The 16,120-nt window shown below is 36.1% G+C and overlaps 1 protein-coding gene across 1 annotated transcript in view; it reads right to left on the bottom strand.

Annotated features, from left to right (window-relative positions):
- lima1b (LIM domain and actin binding 1b) overlaps positions 1 to 13,456 on the bottom strand; it is a 31,197-nt gene extending 17,741 nt beyond the window's left edge. Inside the window, exons 1-3 of the mRNA XM_081357851.1 lie at positions 13,340 to 13,456; positions 2,320 to 2,437; positions 1,039 to 1,084 (exon numbers count right to left, since the gene is read on the bottom strand). Of these exons, the coding sequence (XP_081213977.1) occupies positions 1,039 to 1,084; positions 2,320 to 2,435 (162 nt within the window). The 5' untranslated portion in view covers positions 2,436 to 2,437; positions 13,340 to 13,456. The remainder of the gene's footprint in view (positions 1 to 1,038; positions 1,085 to 2,319; positions 2,438 to 13,339) is intronic.
- Between the last annotated feature and the right edge of the window lie 2,664 nt (positions 13,457 to 16,120).

The raw sequence follows: 16,120 nt of genomic DNA, 5'->3' as shown, positions 1-16,120 counted from the left end.
AAATGAAACAGACAAAGTTCTGCTTGGATTGATTCTGAAGTTTAAAGAAAAAGTTAAACCAAAAATGAAAATTTTGTTATCATTTACTCAATCCTCATGCTAGAGCTGCGCAATTCTGGATAAATTGAGAATCAAGATTTTTTGGTTTAAAATAGAGATCACGATTCTCCTACTGAAAAGACAACTACACAAAATATGTAACGTAATTTACTAAAGATTCTTACATAATGTTAATTGCAGCAGTCAATTTAAACATTTAATTAATTTGAATTGATTATTGAAAAGAAATGGTTTAAGTGAATGATTCAATGACTTCACTTGTTTCATTCCTTGATGAATCAGCATTTTGTAATGAATCTCTTGAATGATTCAACGACAAACCCATTTTTAACAGTCACTTGTCGCCACCTACTGGTGTAATGATGCAATTGATACAATCTTTATTAGAAGCAACAAGTTACGTGCAAAAGGTGATTTACTTTTTGATGGCTAACATAGACATCAGTGTTTATATCTGAACTATGAACTTTTATCCCAGCACTTGTAATATTTTGCATTATTGTAACAGAAATAACGATACTGTGTGTTTGAAAAGACTGTTTGTGAATCATTTTCATACCTAAACATGACAACTGTTCTCTCTGGATCAGCGGCAGCGCAAACACAGATCTGAATGTTTCTGTGTGTACTTGTCAAAGGTTTAATATACAAGTGAATTGTCATTTAGGAATAAGATGGCGTAGGTGTTTGAATCGAGATCGCAATCTTTTAACGATTAATCGTACAGCTCTACCTCATGTCATTTCCAAACTTGTACATCTTACTTTCTTGGGTGAAACACAGGAGTAGAAATGTCAAAGAATTTTTTTTCATATAATGAAATATCAGTACATTTCTCAATAAATGTTCCATGGAAGAAAGTCAAACAGGTTAGGAATGAGGTTACATTTACATTTGATCATTTAGCAGACGTCCAAGAGTGAATTGAAAAACTACATAAAAGTTTCCACAATGACACATTACATTTATAATAGTTACCGATTTTTTCTTGTCTGCGCTCGCCTCCTCAGCGGCTTTCTGATATCTGAAAAGAAAGAGTGGGAAGAAAAGTATGAGTAAATGTTAAAAACGGTATCATTATCATAGAACCATCTAAACATGTTCCAGTGTTGGAATAACAACTTCCTCTTTCAGTTTAAAAGCAGAGACAACATGTAATTCTCTGAAAACACTGTGGCTCATTTTCGATTTTTTTTTTTTTTTTTGTCCCATTCAACACAACATGAGTTTGGTGTGGGACTATATTTGTCTTATCAATAGAAGATTGTGTTCAGAAAACCTGTTTGAAAACCATTATTTTCATGACTCTGTTTGATGCCATTAAAGGCAAAGAAATACACACTTTAGAGAAAGACGAGGAACTGCCTAGTTGGTGTAGTTTAGTTACAACTCACAAAATATTTAGTGATATCAATATCACAAACTTAGAGTGAATCAAAACACAAAAAAAAAACAATATGGTAAATTACTGGAAAAGCAGTTAATCAACAACACTGCTCAGTTGACAATTGTATGGAAGCTTGTTTCCGCCACTGAATAAAACATTTTAAAAGATAATTGCGACTTTTTATCTCACAATTGCGAGTTTACATCTCGCAATTCTGACTTTATTTCTCAGAATTGCGAGATATAAAGTCAGAATTGCGTGATATAAAGTCAGAATTCTGAGATATAAAGTCAGAATTGCGAGATATAAAGTCGCAATTGCGTCTTATAAAGTCAATTTATATCACGCAATTCTGACTTTATATCTCGCAATTCTGAGAAATAAAGTCAGAATTGCGAGATGTAAACTCGCAATTGTGAGATTAAAAAGTCGCAATTATCTATTTTTTATTTTGTGGCGGAAACAAGCTTCCATACAATTGTGTTCAAAGCTTATGGCTCTCAGGTGAAAGCAAGGATGGAAAGATTATGATTGTTGGTCCAAATGTAGTTTGTTGCCCCCTACTGGCAGTCACTATCTGCAAACATTCATCACCTTCATGTTCTCCTTGCTTTCACCTGAGGGCCATAAGCATAAGAGTTGTGCAATGGAGCCAATATCTGTAACCTCAACAAAGAGTCAATAGGATTTTTCCATTGATTACTGTTGAAGAAAAGCTCTGTGACCAACAAAAGTTTATGACCCTTACACATGACATTTCTTTCATCAAGATAATCACCAAAAAAATGAACACAACTTTTTTTCTTCAAGTGCTCCCCATAGCCATGTGATAAGCCATGTTAATATGAAGAAGTAAACGGAATAACACTCACTTGGAAAAGCGCTCAGTGATGGCATTGTTCTTGCCCCCGACCAACGAGAGCTCTTTGGCTGTGATCCGCAAGGACTGTGTCGCCCACTGTCTCCTGCTAAACGGCCCCGCATCCATCTCTGGAAAACAGTAAAGCAGATATGAAACTCAGAACAATTAATGGGAACGTAAACATGCAAAAGGTACCAGTCAGAAATCTCAAACTATTGTTGTGACAAACATTCTAATTAATGGTTTGGCCCCAAAAAATGGTCTAATTAATAAACAGTGTTTTAACATTTAAAACGCGTATGGCAACTTGCCCCATGAGAACACAGCATGTTTCCATTAAAATCAAACATCAGTCTGTAGCTGACCTGCCTGAATGAGTGAGTGTGGTTTTCTATTTGAATATCCTTCAATTTATTCCTGTGATCAAAGCTGAATTTTCAGCATCATTACTCTTCAGTCTTCAGTGTCCTTCAGAAATCATTCTAATATGATGATTTATTATCCATGTTGGACACAGTTGTGCTGCTTAATATTTTTTTATAACATGTGATAATTTTGTCAATATTAATGGATGAATAAAAAGTAAAAAAAAATATATATATATATTTTTTTTAATTTAAAATAGAAATCTTTTGTACTGTTCAAATGTTTTGGGCCAGTCATTTTTTCTTTCTTTTTTTTTAATGAAATTAATATTGCTTTTTTTCAGCAAGGTGTTAAATTGATAAAAAAGTTATAGTTAAGATTTATTTTGTTAGAAAAGATTTCTATTTTGTTGTTTGTTTGTTTGTTTGTTTGTTTTTTCTATTTCCATTATGCTGTTCTTTTGAATGTTTTATTAATCAATGAATCCTGAAAACATTATCACAGGTTCCAAACAAATAATATAGCTGCGAGCAGCGATTACGGGCCCAAGCCGGTGGCACCGCAACCCTGGTGCCTTTAGGGTGGCGGTGCCGCCGGCTTTGGCCCTTCATCGCTGCTCGCAGCTATATATATATATATATATATATATATATATATATATATATATATATATATATATATATATATATACATATATATATATATATATATATATATACATACATATATATATATATATATACACATACATATATATATATATATATATATATATATACATATATATATTTATTTATTCATTCATTCATTCATTTTTTTTTATTATTATTTTTTTTTATTATTCAGATTTTATGATACACTCAAAATATTCCACAACAAATCCTTTAAATTTAATGTAAAAGTAAAAATGAAAGTAAGAAGTGTTGGGCTCACGTAACCCTCTCATCAGAATCAAAATGTTTCAACATTTGCGATGTATTTGGATGCTAAACTATTCTTTATTATAGGCTTTGTTCTTCACTCGTGTTCCAATATTGATGGAAAAAATCATCCTCTTCACATGCGCAAAAATTTGCTTGGAAACATCACAGTGGAGCGAGCGGTGCTTACTGTGAATGTACGAATTGTACTACTGACTATTTAGAGCAGTGTAATTTTTATATGTTAGGTTGACTATTTTATTATTATATTTTATTAAGGCTATAATGAACAGGCTGTGATGTCAAGATTGTAATGCTGGAGTGTGTGTGTGTGTGTGTGTTCATGTTTTTCTATCCCGGTGGGGACTTTAACCTGAATGCACACAGACTCATGGGGACTCGTGTCACAGTGGGGACCTAAATAGAAGTCCCCATGGGTAAACAAGATTATAAATCATACAGAATGAGTTTTTTTGGAAATGTAAAAATGCAGAAAGTTTTATGGGATAGGTAGGTTTAGGGGTAGGGTTAGTGTGAGGAGATAGAATATACAGTTTGTTCAGTATAAAAACCATTAAGTCCATGGAGAGTACCCACAAAGATAGTAAACCGTGTGTGTGTGTGTGTGTGTGTGTGTGTGTGGCGTGGGCGCGATTGAACAGTAGACACATAAAAACATACTCCGTCATTATACAGGACGACATTCAAACTGCAAAGTGTTAACTTATATTTGTGTACAGCTGCAATAAAACACAAAATGGTGCTTTTGTAAAATAATTTCAAGCAATCCACCCCCCGAAAGGCGCTAATTTTAAAATGAAACTAAAATGCTCATGGCTGCACGGGCATTCATAATGGTGCGCGTCCACGGCGAGGAACGAGCAGAACAGAGTGAACGTTTTTCAGTTAATTCCTACTTCCATAGGAATTCATTTGAAACGCTCGCTCAACCAATATAAATGTCAGTGCGGACGAACATATTTTACTTTCGTTTTTAAGTTAGCGATTAAAAAGCCCCCAGCGGTGTCACACGTCAGTTAACCGGTGGTAAAATATTCTCACCGTCACATACCTAGTATATTTTTATATAGATATAATAGGCCTACCTGATTTTGAACACAAGAGGGCAGTATAGCACTATGTTTGACTTTATTTATGTATTGTTTAGACTAAACAACCATTCTGGCAGTTTTTAAACTTAAAATTCATTCTTAAATTGAAAAAAAAAAAATAAAATGTTTAGTTGTGATGTTTGTATACTTTTATATAGAAATAAATGGTATATAATTACATTTTTAGAAAATTTGAGGCTTTTAGTTTTTCCTTTTTGGACATTACTTTAATCCCTCGCCATAGCAAAACCGTTTGAGATATTTATTATCCGTTCACAATTTAGTATATTTAATGTATTTTCATCATGTTGAAAAAGTTTGGTGGGAATAAAATAAATAGTTTAAGAGGAGTGGCTAAAAATTCATAGGCTGATTTTGCAAAAAAATCCACATTCAGACCAAAATATCTGACTTCCTTTTGCTCTGAGCTAATGAATGTAAATTAGAAAGTTGTCCGGCTTGATGAGAACAATATAAAAACATTTTTTTTTTTACTGTATTTAAAACTAACCCCCCCACTTTTGTCAAAAGTATGTTGAAAGTGACACACTTCCTGCTGCCAGTTGGTGGCGCTATAACTTTGACTCACAATAGTCACATCCATCTGATCGGCCTCTTACCACGAACACACTGCTGAAGTTTCATCAAGATCAGTTGATGTATGCAGAAGTTATAACACTTCGTGTCTCTCTTTTCTCGCCATAAATTCGTTTCCTCACCACGGCCAAACCGTTCAAGATATCAAAAATCCGTCCGCAATTTAGCATCCTCAATGTCTTTACTTCATGCTGACTGAGTTTGGAGGTGATTGAATGAATTCTCTAGGAGGAGTACATCACATTCCACAGCAAGCGTTTTCCAAACAACCCATAATAGCTGACTTCCTGTTGGGCTGGCGTGAAACTTGACAGAGGGAAAGTTGTTCGGCCCGACGAGATCTATATGTGTACCGAGTTTCATATTAATTCATGCAAGCGTATTTGATATATGGACCAAGTTTTCAGACCCTGTTCAAGAGGGCGCTGTTGAGCCCCCCTGCCACGCCCGTTTCTGAAACTTTTCACATGTCTACTGGCTAATAAGTGTTATGTGTCTGTCGAGTTTCATCCAATTTCAAGCATGTTAAGAGTCTCAAACGCATCCGAAAAGAATATTAAAACTTGATGCGTTGCCACGGCAACAGTATCTAAGATATCAATAATCCTTTCACAGGTCTACATCTGCCCTGTGTTTACATTATACACAGAAAGTTTGAAGCAAATCGGGTAAAATTAAGAGGGTGACTTCAAAGCATTTTGAAAGTGACACACTTCCTGCTGCCAGTTGGTGGCGCTATAACTTTGACTCACAATAGTCACATCCATGTGATCGGCCTCTTACAACGAACACACTGCTGAAGTTTCATCAAGATCAGTTAATGTATGCAGAAGTTATAACACACTTCCTGTGTCCCATTATTCGCCATAAATTCGTTTCCTCGCCACGGCCAAACCGTTCGAGATATCAAAAATCCGTTCGCAAGAATTCATCCTCAATGTCTTGACTTTATTCTCACCGAGTTTGGTGGCGATCGGATGAAATCCCTAGGAGGAGTATTTCACATTCCATTGTATGCGTTTTCCAAACAACGTATAATAACCGACTTCCTGTTGGGCTTTTGTAAAACTTAGAGCACGAAAGTTGTTCGGCCCGATGAGATCTATATGTGTACTGAGTTTCATATTATTACATGCAAGCGTGTTTGATTTATGGACCAAGTTTTCGGACCCCATTCCAGGGGGCGCTGTCGAGCCCCCCTGCCACGCCCCAGTACCAGCTTCAGCCCGGCCCTGATGGCCGCAGGTTCTGACGTGTGTGCAAAATTTCAAGAGTTTTTGAGCATGTTAAGGGCCCCAAAAGTGGCAAAAAGGCAAAAAAAAAAATAATGAAGAAAAAAAAAAAATAATCCTTACGGAAACAATAGGGCCTTCGCCCTTTCAGGGCTTGGGCCCTAATTAAGCAGCACACTTGTTTCCAAGAATGAGAATGATTTCTGAAGGATCGTGTGACACTGCAGGCTGGAGTAATGATGATGAAAATTAACTTTGACTCAGAAATAAATTAAAGTAACTTATGCCTATATTCAAATAGAAAACCATTATTTTAAACTGTAATAATATTTCACAATATTGATGTTTTTTCTGTATTTGTAATCAAATAAATGCAGGCTTGATGAGCAAGAGACTTTCAAAAACATAACAAAAATAGTTTACAAACTTCTGACCTGTACTGTATTCCTACATTATCCCGAATTTTACACGGCCACTTCTCACATGAGTAACGTTAGGCTAACTTAAACTTATTGCGAGAAAAAAACAAACAAAAAAAACAACAGTTGCTAGCAAAGCAGCTTTAAGCCAACGACTGAAAAAAAAATCAAACTAGACGCACATTTAAAGGATAAAATACAGCCGTATCACTTATTTCATGGCTTTTCACCACATAAATAATTATGGGGACACCTATATTGATATTGATTTGAGATAAAAAAAAATGCTTTGAAATCTTACCTGTTTATTGTCTCATAATCAATTAGCCTACAGTACAAAACAATCGTCTTAGAAAAATTATGAACACAGCAACAATATCACTGTAGTTAGTAGGCTACTTAATAATTACTAGCCAAAGTATTAAACTTACTTAATAGTACAGAACAGAAGTTCTCCGATTTCATTTTCAGTGCAATCGATAAACATAACAGGACGCAAGATGGCAGCAGTTATGTAGGCTACGAAACAAACGAGCGAAGATGATTAGGGGTGGGCGGATCGATCCTGAAGTATCGATCCTTTCGATACTGACGTGGGATCGATCCTCACATAAAAATATCGATCCAAATGTGTGTGTGTGTGTGTGTGTGTGTGTGTGTGTTTTTACCAGTAATTTTACTTAATTTAGCACGCAATTCAGTGTGTAAAATAAGCTTTTAAGTGGAAAAATAAGCGAATGTTAGCGAATAATTGTGTAGGATAGAACTATTTCTCCTAGTCATCTGGAAACAAAACGAAACCAATCAATCACAGAGTTCGATGCTGGTGTTTCGCTGAGCTCACCGAACGCTCTCTGTGATTGATTAGTTTCATCTTGTTTCCAGGTGCGTTTTGGAAACGAAGCCTTCCTTGGATGACAGAGAAACAATCTGGAGTTATTTCGCAATAAACAAACTAAAAGTGTACATAACGGTTCAAAATGTTGAAGTCAGTAAGATTTTTTTTAATGAAATTAATATTTTTATTCAACAAGGATCGATGCATTCAATTGATCAAAAGTAACAGTCAAGGGTTTTACACTATTCAAAAAAAATCTATCACGCCCACTAATCTATATAGTCATCAGTGATCACGCCTCTGAATGGAATGTAGCGACTGACCAATCAGAATCAAGAATACCCTTAATTCAGGCCTACCTGTTCATTTTGAGTGATGTCATGTGGTTTTGCTACAAATAATCCTGTCAGTTTGACTGAATTAGCTGTAGGCTACATTTCCTATCATGTTCTATCTTTATCTGTCAGGAAAATCATGTAATGCTTGATATTACAATGTCAATCTGTTAAGATATTTCCAGTCCAGGAAATATAAATATGTAAAATGACAACAGACCGACTGAATCCTCATTCACATCTCTTTCCTGTTTTTGTCACATGACATCAGGTTTTGGGCAGTCAAACCAGGATGAGCTGGTCAAGCTGGTTTTTCCAGAAAGTAGGCCAACAAAGTAGGCCCAAGTTTTACTAATAGGCCTACATGTTATGCATTTTATACATCTAGTTAAAAAGGATTACAAGTAAGAAAAAAGTTTAGCATTACATTTTTAATGGTTGCATCAGATGCTGGCTCTGTCAAAAATCGTCCCCCATTCAGTTAGCCTATATTGTGCTTTATGGTGTCCGAAACTAAAGTGGACATTCCAGGTAATCTGAGGGTGTTTTCACACTTGGTTCAATTGCTTGATCTGAATCAGAGTTTGATTTCTTCCCCCCTCCTCCGTTGGCCTCTGTTCACATTGTATTATTAGGGTTTGAACCGCGGTATCCTTGCGTCATCAACCTGGAGCCGCAAACCCATTTTGCTAACGGATGGATTTTTTTCCACTTTTGTTCACTTTTGTTGTTATTATTATTTTTTAACCTTTGAATTTGTTTCCAAAATGCCAACACATAACGGCACTTGTGTCTGTCTGCCGTGAATGTACTGCAAATGTTTAAAGAGTGCGTTCACTTTAGCAGTGAAGCGTACCAGAGTTCACATGAACCGTACACCTCACCACCTTTTTTATGCAAACCCGAGTTCGGAAAACAGCGTTCACATCATCCAGACTATATTGAACGCGTGGTGCCCATCAAAAAGCACCCTATTCACTTCCAAAATGTACTGTAATAACAAGTGTACAAACACTGCATACTCAATGACTAAACTACCCATAATGCATTATGAGGATCTTGCTGAATGAATTTCCACAAAGCCACCTGTGTGCACAAGGTGTTTTATTTACTTATGATGTTTATTGAGCCTTTTTGAAATGACTAAACCCAAGTGGCAACATGAAGAAGCCTGTGTTAAATGAGTTTTGAGTGTGTTTTCTGGGAGAAAACCAGTGCACTCTACTATTGCGAGGCTATGATGCTTACATTGCTTAGACAGACAAACAAAACCTTTTGGAAGATTAGGCTGAAAACTCTAGGAGGAGTTAAAGTCACATGGTCATTTATCAAGTGGCTTTTATAAGTAACGTATGGCAGTTGAAGCATAAAACTACTAAACTGCTTGCCGAGGGACATTGTTTTGGTCATTTTGTGGGTTCGGATTCGCTATTCGGTGTGTTCTTGAGGCACACTGGTGTGTCCGGGTTACAAGTGATCGCCTTATCAGGGCAAATGTCACTAATGACATCAATAATCCTGCCGGAGGCACAGCTGTGTGGGAAAGAGCTCCGGTTGCATGTGGTGCGGTTGCACTTTAGGTGACGTGAGTTGGATTCCTGGCTTGAGCTTCTTTCCTGGTCTGATTTCTTTCTCTCCTCTCCCATGATTTCCTGTCTGTCCTTATTACTGTCCTCTCGAAATAAAATATACCCAAAGATCTAACTTAAAAAAAACTCCCTCACTCCAAAAAATAAGCAAGTCAATAAATAATGGAAGACGACGGATATCTGAGAAGGTGCAAATATTGCTATTTATAACAGGTGGAAACTAAACTATTGCAAATCAGTTTGTATTATATTTGTTGGATAATGGATCAAAGTAGTAACTAGATTAGAGACTGACATTGGTTTTTAGTGACACTATGAAAAACCAAGCCGATGCTGATTTGTGTTTTATTACAAGTTGAACACTGGGTTGCTTTCTCTTTTCTCTATTTGGTTGAGGTTAATTTGTCGTGGCTTCAAACCTTCTACATGTACAGTAACCTGACTGAACTTCTTTCCTATTTACTGATAGGATGCAATCCCACACGGACAAAGTGCGCAGTTTCCTAAATAATAATTAATTACGTAGGCAAGAACCAAAGTTCAGAAGATGTATTTATGATGTACTCATTCAATATTTAAATGTTGTTCATTTCAAACAAAAAAAAGGTACATAGTGTACTTTAAAAATTGTATGAATACTTGCAAAGCACTCTATTGTTATCAATGTATTGTTTCTATTTATGGACTGATTCATTCATCGAGTGAATAGTGTTACATAATCACAGCCACACCAACATGGGCAGCGGATATTAACAGAGACTTTGACCTGAGAGGTGCGACTGACAGACTAACCCTTATATTTCAACACAGATTTAAAAATGCATATAATAAATACATATAAACCATTTGTTGATTAACATAGTTTCAGAACAACAAATATGAGAGAACAGGATTAATGCATCAGAATATGTGCATGCCATTTTCTTTTACTAACATGAAAGTGATTCATCTAAATTTACCTTGCAGTGTTTTGTCCTGCTGTTAATATCTGCAGAATCCTGATATTCTTTAGTCTGAACGTTTTCTGTGTGATTTTTCTTTCTTTGTGATTCTATGTCTGACTTTCCTGGCTTCACAGCAGTGAAAATACTTTCCAGTCTCACTCACTTGCTCAGTCTCAAACAATGGCCAAGAAAAGCATCAAATAAAAGTCTACAATCCAGCAAAAAAAAAAAAAAATAACAGGGTGAATATAAAAACCTAAAGTCATTATTATCAATACACCAATATACCAGAGATAAAGACAGAAAGAGGATACTTTTTGATTTACTAAACCGAATGAATAATTATATTGAGAACCATCACAACCAATGTCTATACACAACTTTTTGAAATGAAAAGTAAAATGATACTTGTAGGATCAAACATACTGCATATCAGATTTCCTGCAAAAGATGACCTTTGATCGTTCACTTTGATAATGACTGACATAACCAAAGCAAGACCTAAACATTGAATCATTAAAAACACAACCTGAACACACAGTATGATGTCAATATGATGTCATGTGCATCGAACGGTAACCAGGATGGAATAAACAAAACACTAAATTCACTTCTCAGACACTACTTGTGTAGCCACCTATAAACAATTAATGGACCCAACTTGTTATATTGTAGTTAAATTAAATGTAGCTCCATGTAATTACAAATATAGTTACAGTTCACCCAAAATATGAAGATTCTGTCATTCTGTCACTTGCTTATGCTGTTTCGGTTACACTTTATATTAAGGTGTGTCAGTGTTACAGTGTAATTATGCATTCAGTACTGTGTAATAATACTGAACTACATGTCCTGACTCTAGGGTTAGGATTAGGGTTTGGTTTAGTTGCATGTAATTATGCATAATTTATAGTTATTGTGTAATGTAAAATAAAGTGTTTCAGCTGTTCCAAACCCATAAGACTTCTGTCCATCTTCGAAACACAAATGAAGATATTTTGGATGAATCTTAAAATCATCCTGTAGTCAATAATTTTATCCCTTAATACTCATCTTTGATCACAAAATGACATATTTAGAAATGTTTTCCTTGAAAAAATTTCTTAAACTAGCTTAAATGTAACTCTAAAACCTTGCCTCATTCTATGAATATGCAAATTCTCCCCACCTCCACTCACTCACTCAGCTCAGAGATCCACTGGTTGACGATCACACGTTGATCTGATTGGTTACAAGGTAGTTTGTGACGTCAGAAACACCAGCGATGTTTTTGAAAGCGTGTTTTTTCACCGCAGGGGGACTTCTGGAAGATTTCTGTCCTTCAACAGATTAAAGTCCACACAACCAAAATGAGCAGCCACGATCTCGGTTGATCTTCCATAATTTGATGTGCTCTATGTACGTGTGTTGATAAATTGTTTAAATGTGTATAAAATCCTATTTTAAATTTGCTCATCAAATAAAGTGATCGTGTCTCTGCAGAAGACTTGGAATAAACCGCTTGTTTATATTCGTTTAGATGTCTTTTTGTACTTTGTGGTTGCATGGACTTTCAATGGATGAACAAAAATGATGAGAGAATATTGAAAATATCTTCATTTGTGTTCCGAAGATCTTCTGTCTTCAACGACATGAGCGGAAATAAATGATGACAGAATAATGAATATTCTGTCATTATTGGGTGAATAATGACAGAATAATGAATATTCTGTCATTATTCACCCAATAATGACAGAATATTCATTATTGGGTGAACTATCCCTTTAAATAAACCTAGCCCTACCTTTAAACTTCCTTCTCACCTGTATCCCAAAGTTAATAACAGCAAATGTTGGTTTGTGTGTGTTTGCAGAACAACATGTATAAATAAGCAGCTTACATTTTATAACATGCTTAATTACTTAATGCAAGTACATAGTAAAAGATATCTAATATAAAGTAGGATCTAATTAATTCACTTTTAAAGATGATAAAATAGACAGACATGCAACAACTGTCAGATTACTTGTGCGTTTATACGGGAATATAGAATATTCTATACACAAAAAAAGCATTCTGCGATTTCAAACACAATTCTAGACAATTTCTTTATGACTTTTGGTTTACAAACCAACAATAATATAGGTGTTACTTAGTCTTCATTATTTATTCGACCTTTTGAAGGAGATAAACCAAAAACCAAATGTTTTAGGCCTTGGAAAGTGAAAGAATTTGACGTGAATGTGAAAGTGAAATAACCTTTGTAAGATCATTGATATGACCCCTATATGCTGTGCAGTGTGCCTCATTAAAAAAATGAAGTCAAATCTAGATAATATTTGGAAACCAATAGCATTTTTGTCTTGTCAAAACGTGTGCAGGATTGTCTGTTCAGTTTTATGACATTTTAAGACACTTGGATTTGACATGCTACTCTGAACACAAAGACTTCCTTCTTCCTGGAAGGTCTGGTGGTCAAACTGGATCTTCACCTGACTAGGTGAGCGCCGGCTGACAAAGCTGCTAAAATCCCTCTTCAAACGCCTCATCTGCTTGTTAAATGCTAAATGATATGCTTGAACCAAAGGTATAATCTGACAAATTAGTAAATTTAGCAGTTGCCACCTCTTTTGTCCATGAAATACACAAATGTTTGAAGCTCACCTACATTCATCACAGGTCAATGAGGAGTGACCCACCTCTGTAATTCAAAAGGAGTTCCTCCTATCTTCAAGGGTTTCGGACTTCAGCGTCTTTTTCTTAATCCAGCCAGCAAGTTTCGATTATGAATGATCACTACAGAATTTCAATGTGTCACCTGATTCTGAAGAAAACTCTGTGATATCTGACACTCCTTGTGCTTGTGTAGGAGTTTGTCCCATGTGACTTTACAAAGGGTGGAGTCTGGAGAAACGTCCACCAGGACTGGTGGAACTGTCATCATGTGACAATACGCACCAGTGAACCCAGGCATTGTATGTCACCTGGCAGGTGTGTTTTGAGTGTGTGTGTGTGTGTGTGTGTGTGTGTGTGTGCACTTGTGCTATTCCTGAGTATCTACTTTCCTGTTGTTCTTGGCAAATGAGTTAACTGAGCAAGTCAAGTCAAACAGTACAGCTTCAGAGACGACGGACTCTTTCTGTGTATAAAGTGTAAACTTTTATACAAGGGAGTAAAGGGCTGAAATGCCCAGTGGACTTTTGTTGCTTTCAAATCAATGTATTAAGCTAACCAAAAAACAAATGGAATTTACCAATCCATCTTTCAATACCATCCATTGTTCAAAAACCTTTACTTAGATTATGCAAGAATACACCTCCCCATTATAAGTGATGTTTGCTAAGGCATCACCATTAATATTGCTTCTATAGTGCGGGCTTTGCTCAAATCCATAATTCAAACAATATATATATAACTATAGTGTACAACTTGTCATGCACCATTTGTGTTACGGGCATGAATAACACTTTTTATTGACAAATAATTATTTAAATTATTTTGGCAGACACTTACATTGAGGAAGGGACACTTCTTCAGATATACATCAGGTTGCATCATGACCCGTCCCCCCCCAAACTGGTTAAGGACAAACCCTGCCCTGCAGTCATCACACCCGTCAACAAAAGTTCAGACTTCATGGATTCAGTTCAGAGCTCAGAAATGTCTTGGATGGATCAGATCATGATAAACAGTAATGTTATATATCAGGATGTGCCACCAAGGCTATACCAAGGTAATGTCAGTCAGGGGTCTCCAATCCTGCTGCCGTAGGGCCGCTTTCCTGGTGCATCCCAATTCTCCTGCTTATACTACGCCCTAAAAGTATGTACTGATTTTGTGAAGAAAAGGAACATACTTTTGAGTGTGTAGCAGAAGACCAGGCAAGCTTTGGGACAAACTACTTTGTCACAATTGCGTCTTTATCGGACTGCTCTCATTCATCCTGTCACCTTCAACTGCCCTGTCAATCATCTTGTCACAGTTAAATTCCTCCACATTCAATTTAATTTAATTTCCTACCGTATCACAGAGAAATGGAGTAGCGCGTTGATTTGCCAACCGTGGCTCTTTCATGCGGAAACTCTCCTCATGTGTTTGAATATGATCCATTTAAAAGTTAAAGTCCCCCTGTGGTGAAAATCAAGCTTTTAATGTAGTTTATGTCTCTGTGGTTTTTTTAATGTGCTTTAAGACAAACCATGTGTAAATTCATAAGTCGACAGCATTGCTGAGTATTTTCTCCTTAAAACTGCAGTGAACCAAAGACAGTCTCAAAAACACGCTTTGAAATCGCTGGTGTTTCTGACGTCACAAACTACCTTGTAACCAATCAGATCAACGTGTGATCGTCAACGAGTGGATCTCTGAGCTGAGTGAGTGAGTGGAGGCGGGGAGCATTTGCATTTAATTTGCATAGAACCGCGTATACTAAATGAGGCAGTAGAGTTACATTCAAGCTATTTTAAGGCATGAAGAAAATCTTTTAAGGAAAAAACGTTTAAATATGTAATTTTGGTGATCAAAGATGAGTAATTATTGACTACAGGAGGACTTTAATGACCAAACGCATCTTTACAAAAGTTCGCAATGCTGTTGCAGATGAAATATAATGTAACATTGTATGAATATATTTTCATCAAGTTAGACACTCATTATTAATCACTTAAACCCCTTTATCTAAACCTCGATACGCAAACGTCGGACTCGCACATCTGCCATGCTTGTAGTTTTTTGTTTGTAGTTCTAATCGAATCCTTATTCAACTCGCAATGGGTTTGGAGCAATATTAGCCGTCAGAGTTTGCACGGATCCACACTTTGGACTCTAAAAAGTAGACCATTCGGGTATCTTTGGAATACTCAACTTACTAGGATTTGGGACACACTAATTCTAATTTCGAATACTATTTAGGATGGATAGTATGCGAATTGCGACACAGCATTTAGCTAAAACACACCAGATCCACCCTGCGTCTCAATGTCCATACTTTCCATCCTAAACAGTATGCAAGATTAAAATAGGTGTGTCCTAAAGAATAGTATGTTGAAAAGAGTGTGCCAGAAGTCTACTATTTCCGATGATTTTGGCGAAGTGTGGATCCGAGCTCACTATAACAGCTAATATTGCCCACAACCCATTGCGCTTTGGAGGAGGATCCAGTTCAGAACACGAGTAAAGAGTGTTAAAAAACTACAAAACATGTGCAAGACTGACGATTAAGTAGAAGGGTTTGAAAATGACTAATAATCAACATTTTAGCTAATAAAAATATTTATGTAATGTTATCCGTGTTATATTTCATCTGCAACAACAACGTGAACTTTTAAATGCATTATTATGCATTAATATGAGAAGAGACTCCGCATGAAAGATCCGCGGCTGCAGATCAATGTGCAACTGTATTTCTCTCCGATACGGTAGGAAATTAAATTAAATTAAATGTGGAGGATTTTATCTCTGAGAAGATGATTGACAGGCCA

This window comes from Scardinius erythrophthalmus (assembly GCF_964197995.2).
Source record: "Scardinius erythrophthalmus genome assembly, chromosome: 25".
Lineage (NCBI taxonomy): Eukaryota > Metazoa > Chordata > Actinopteri > Cypriniformes > Leuciscidae > Scardinius > Scardinius erythrophthalmus.
Note: the sequence above shows the minus strand (reverse complement) of the source record. Positions and strands in the feature narration are given on the sequence as shown.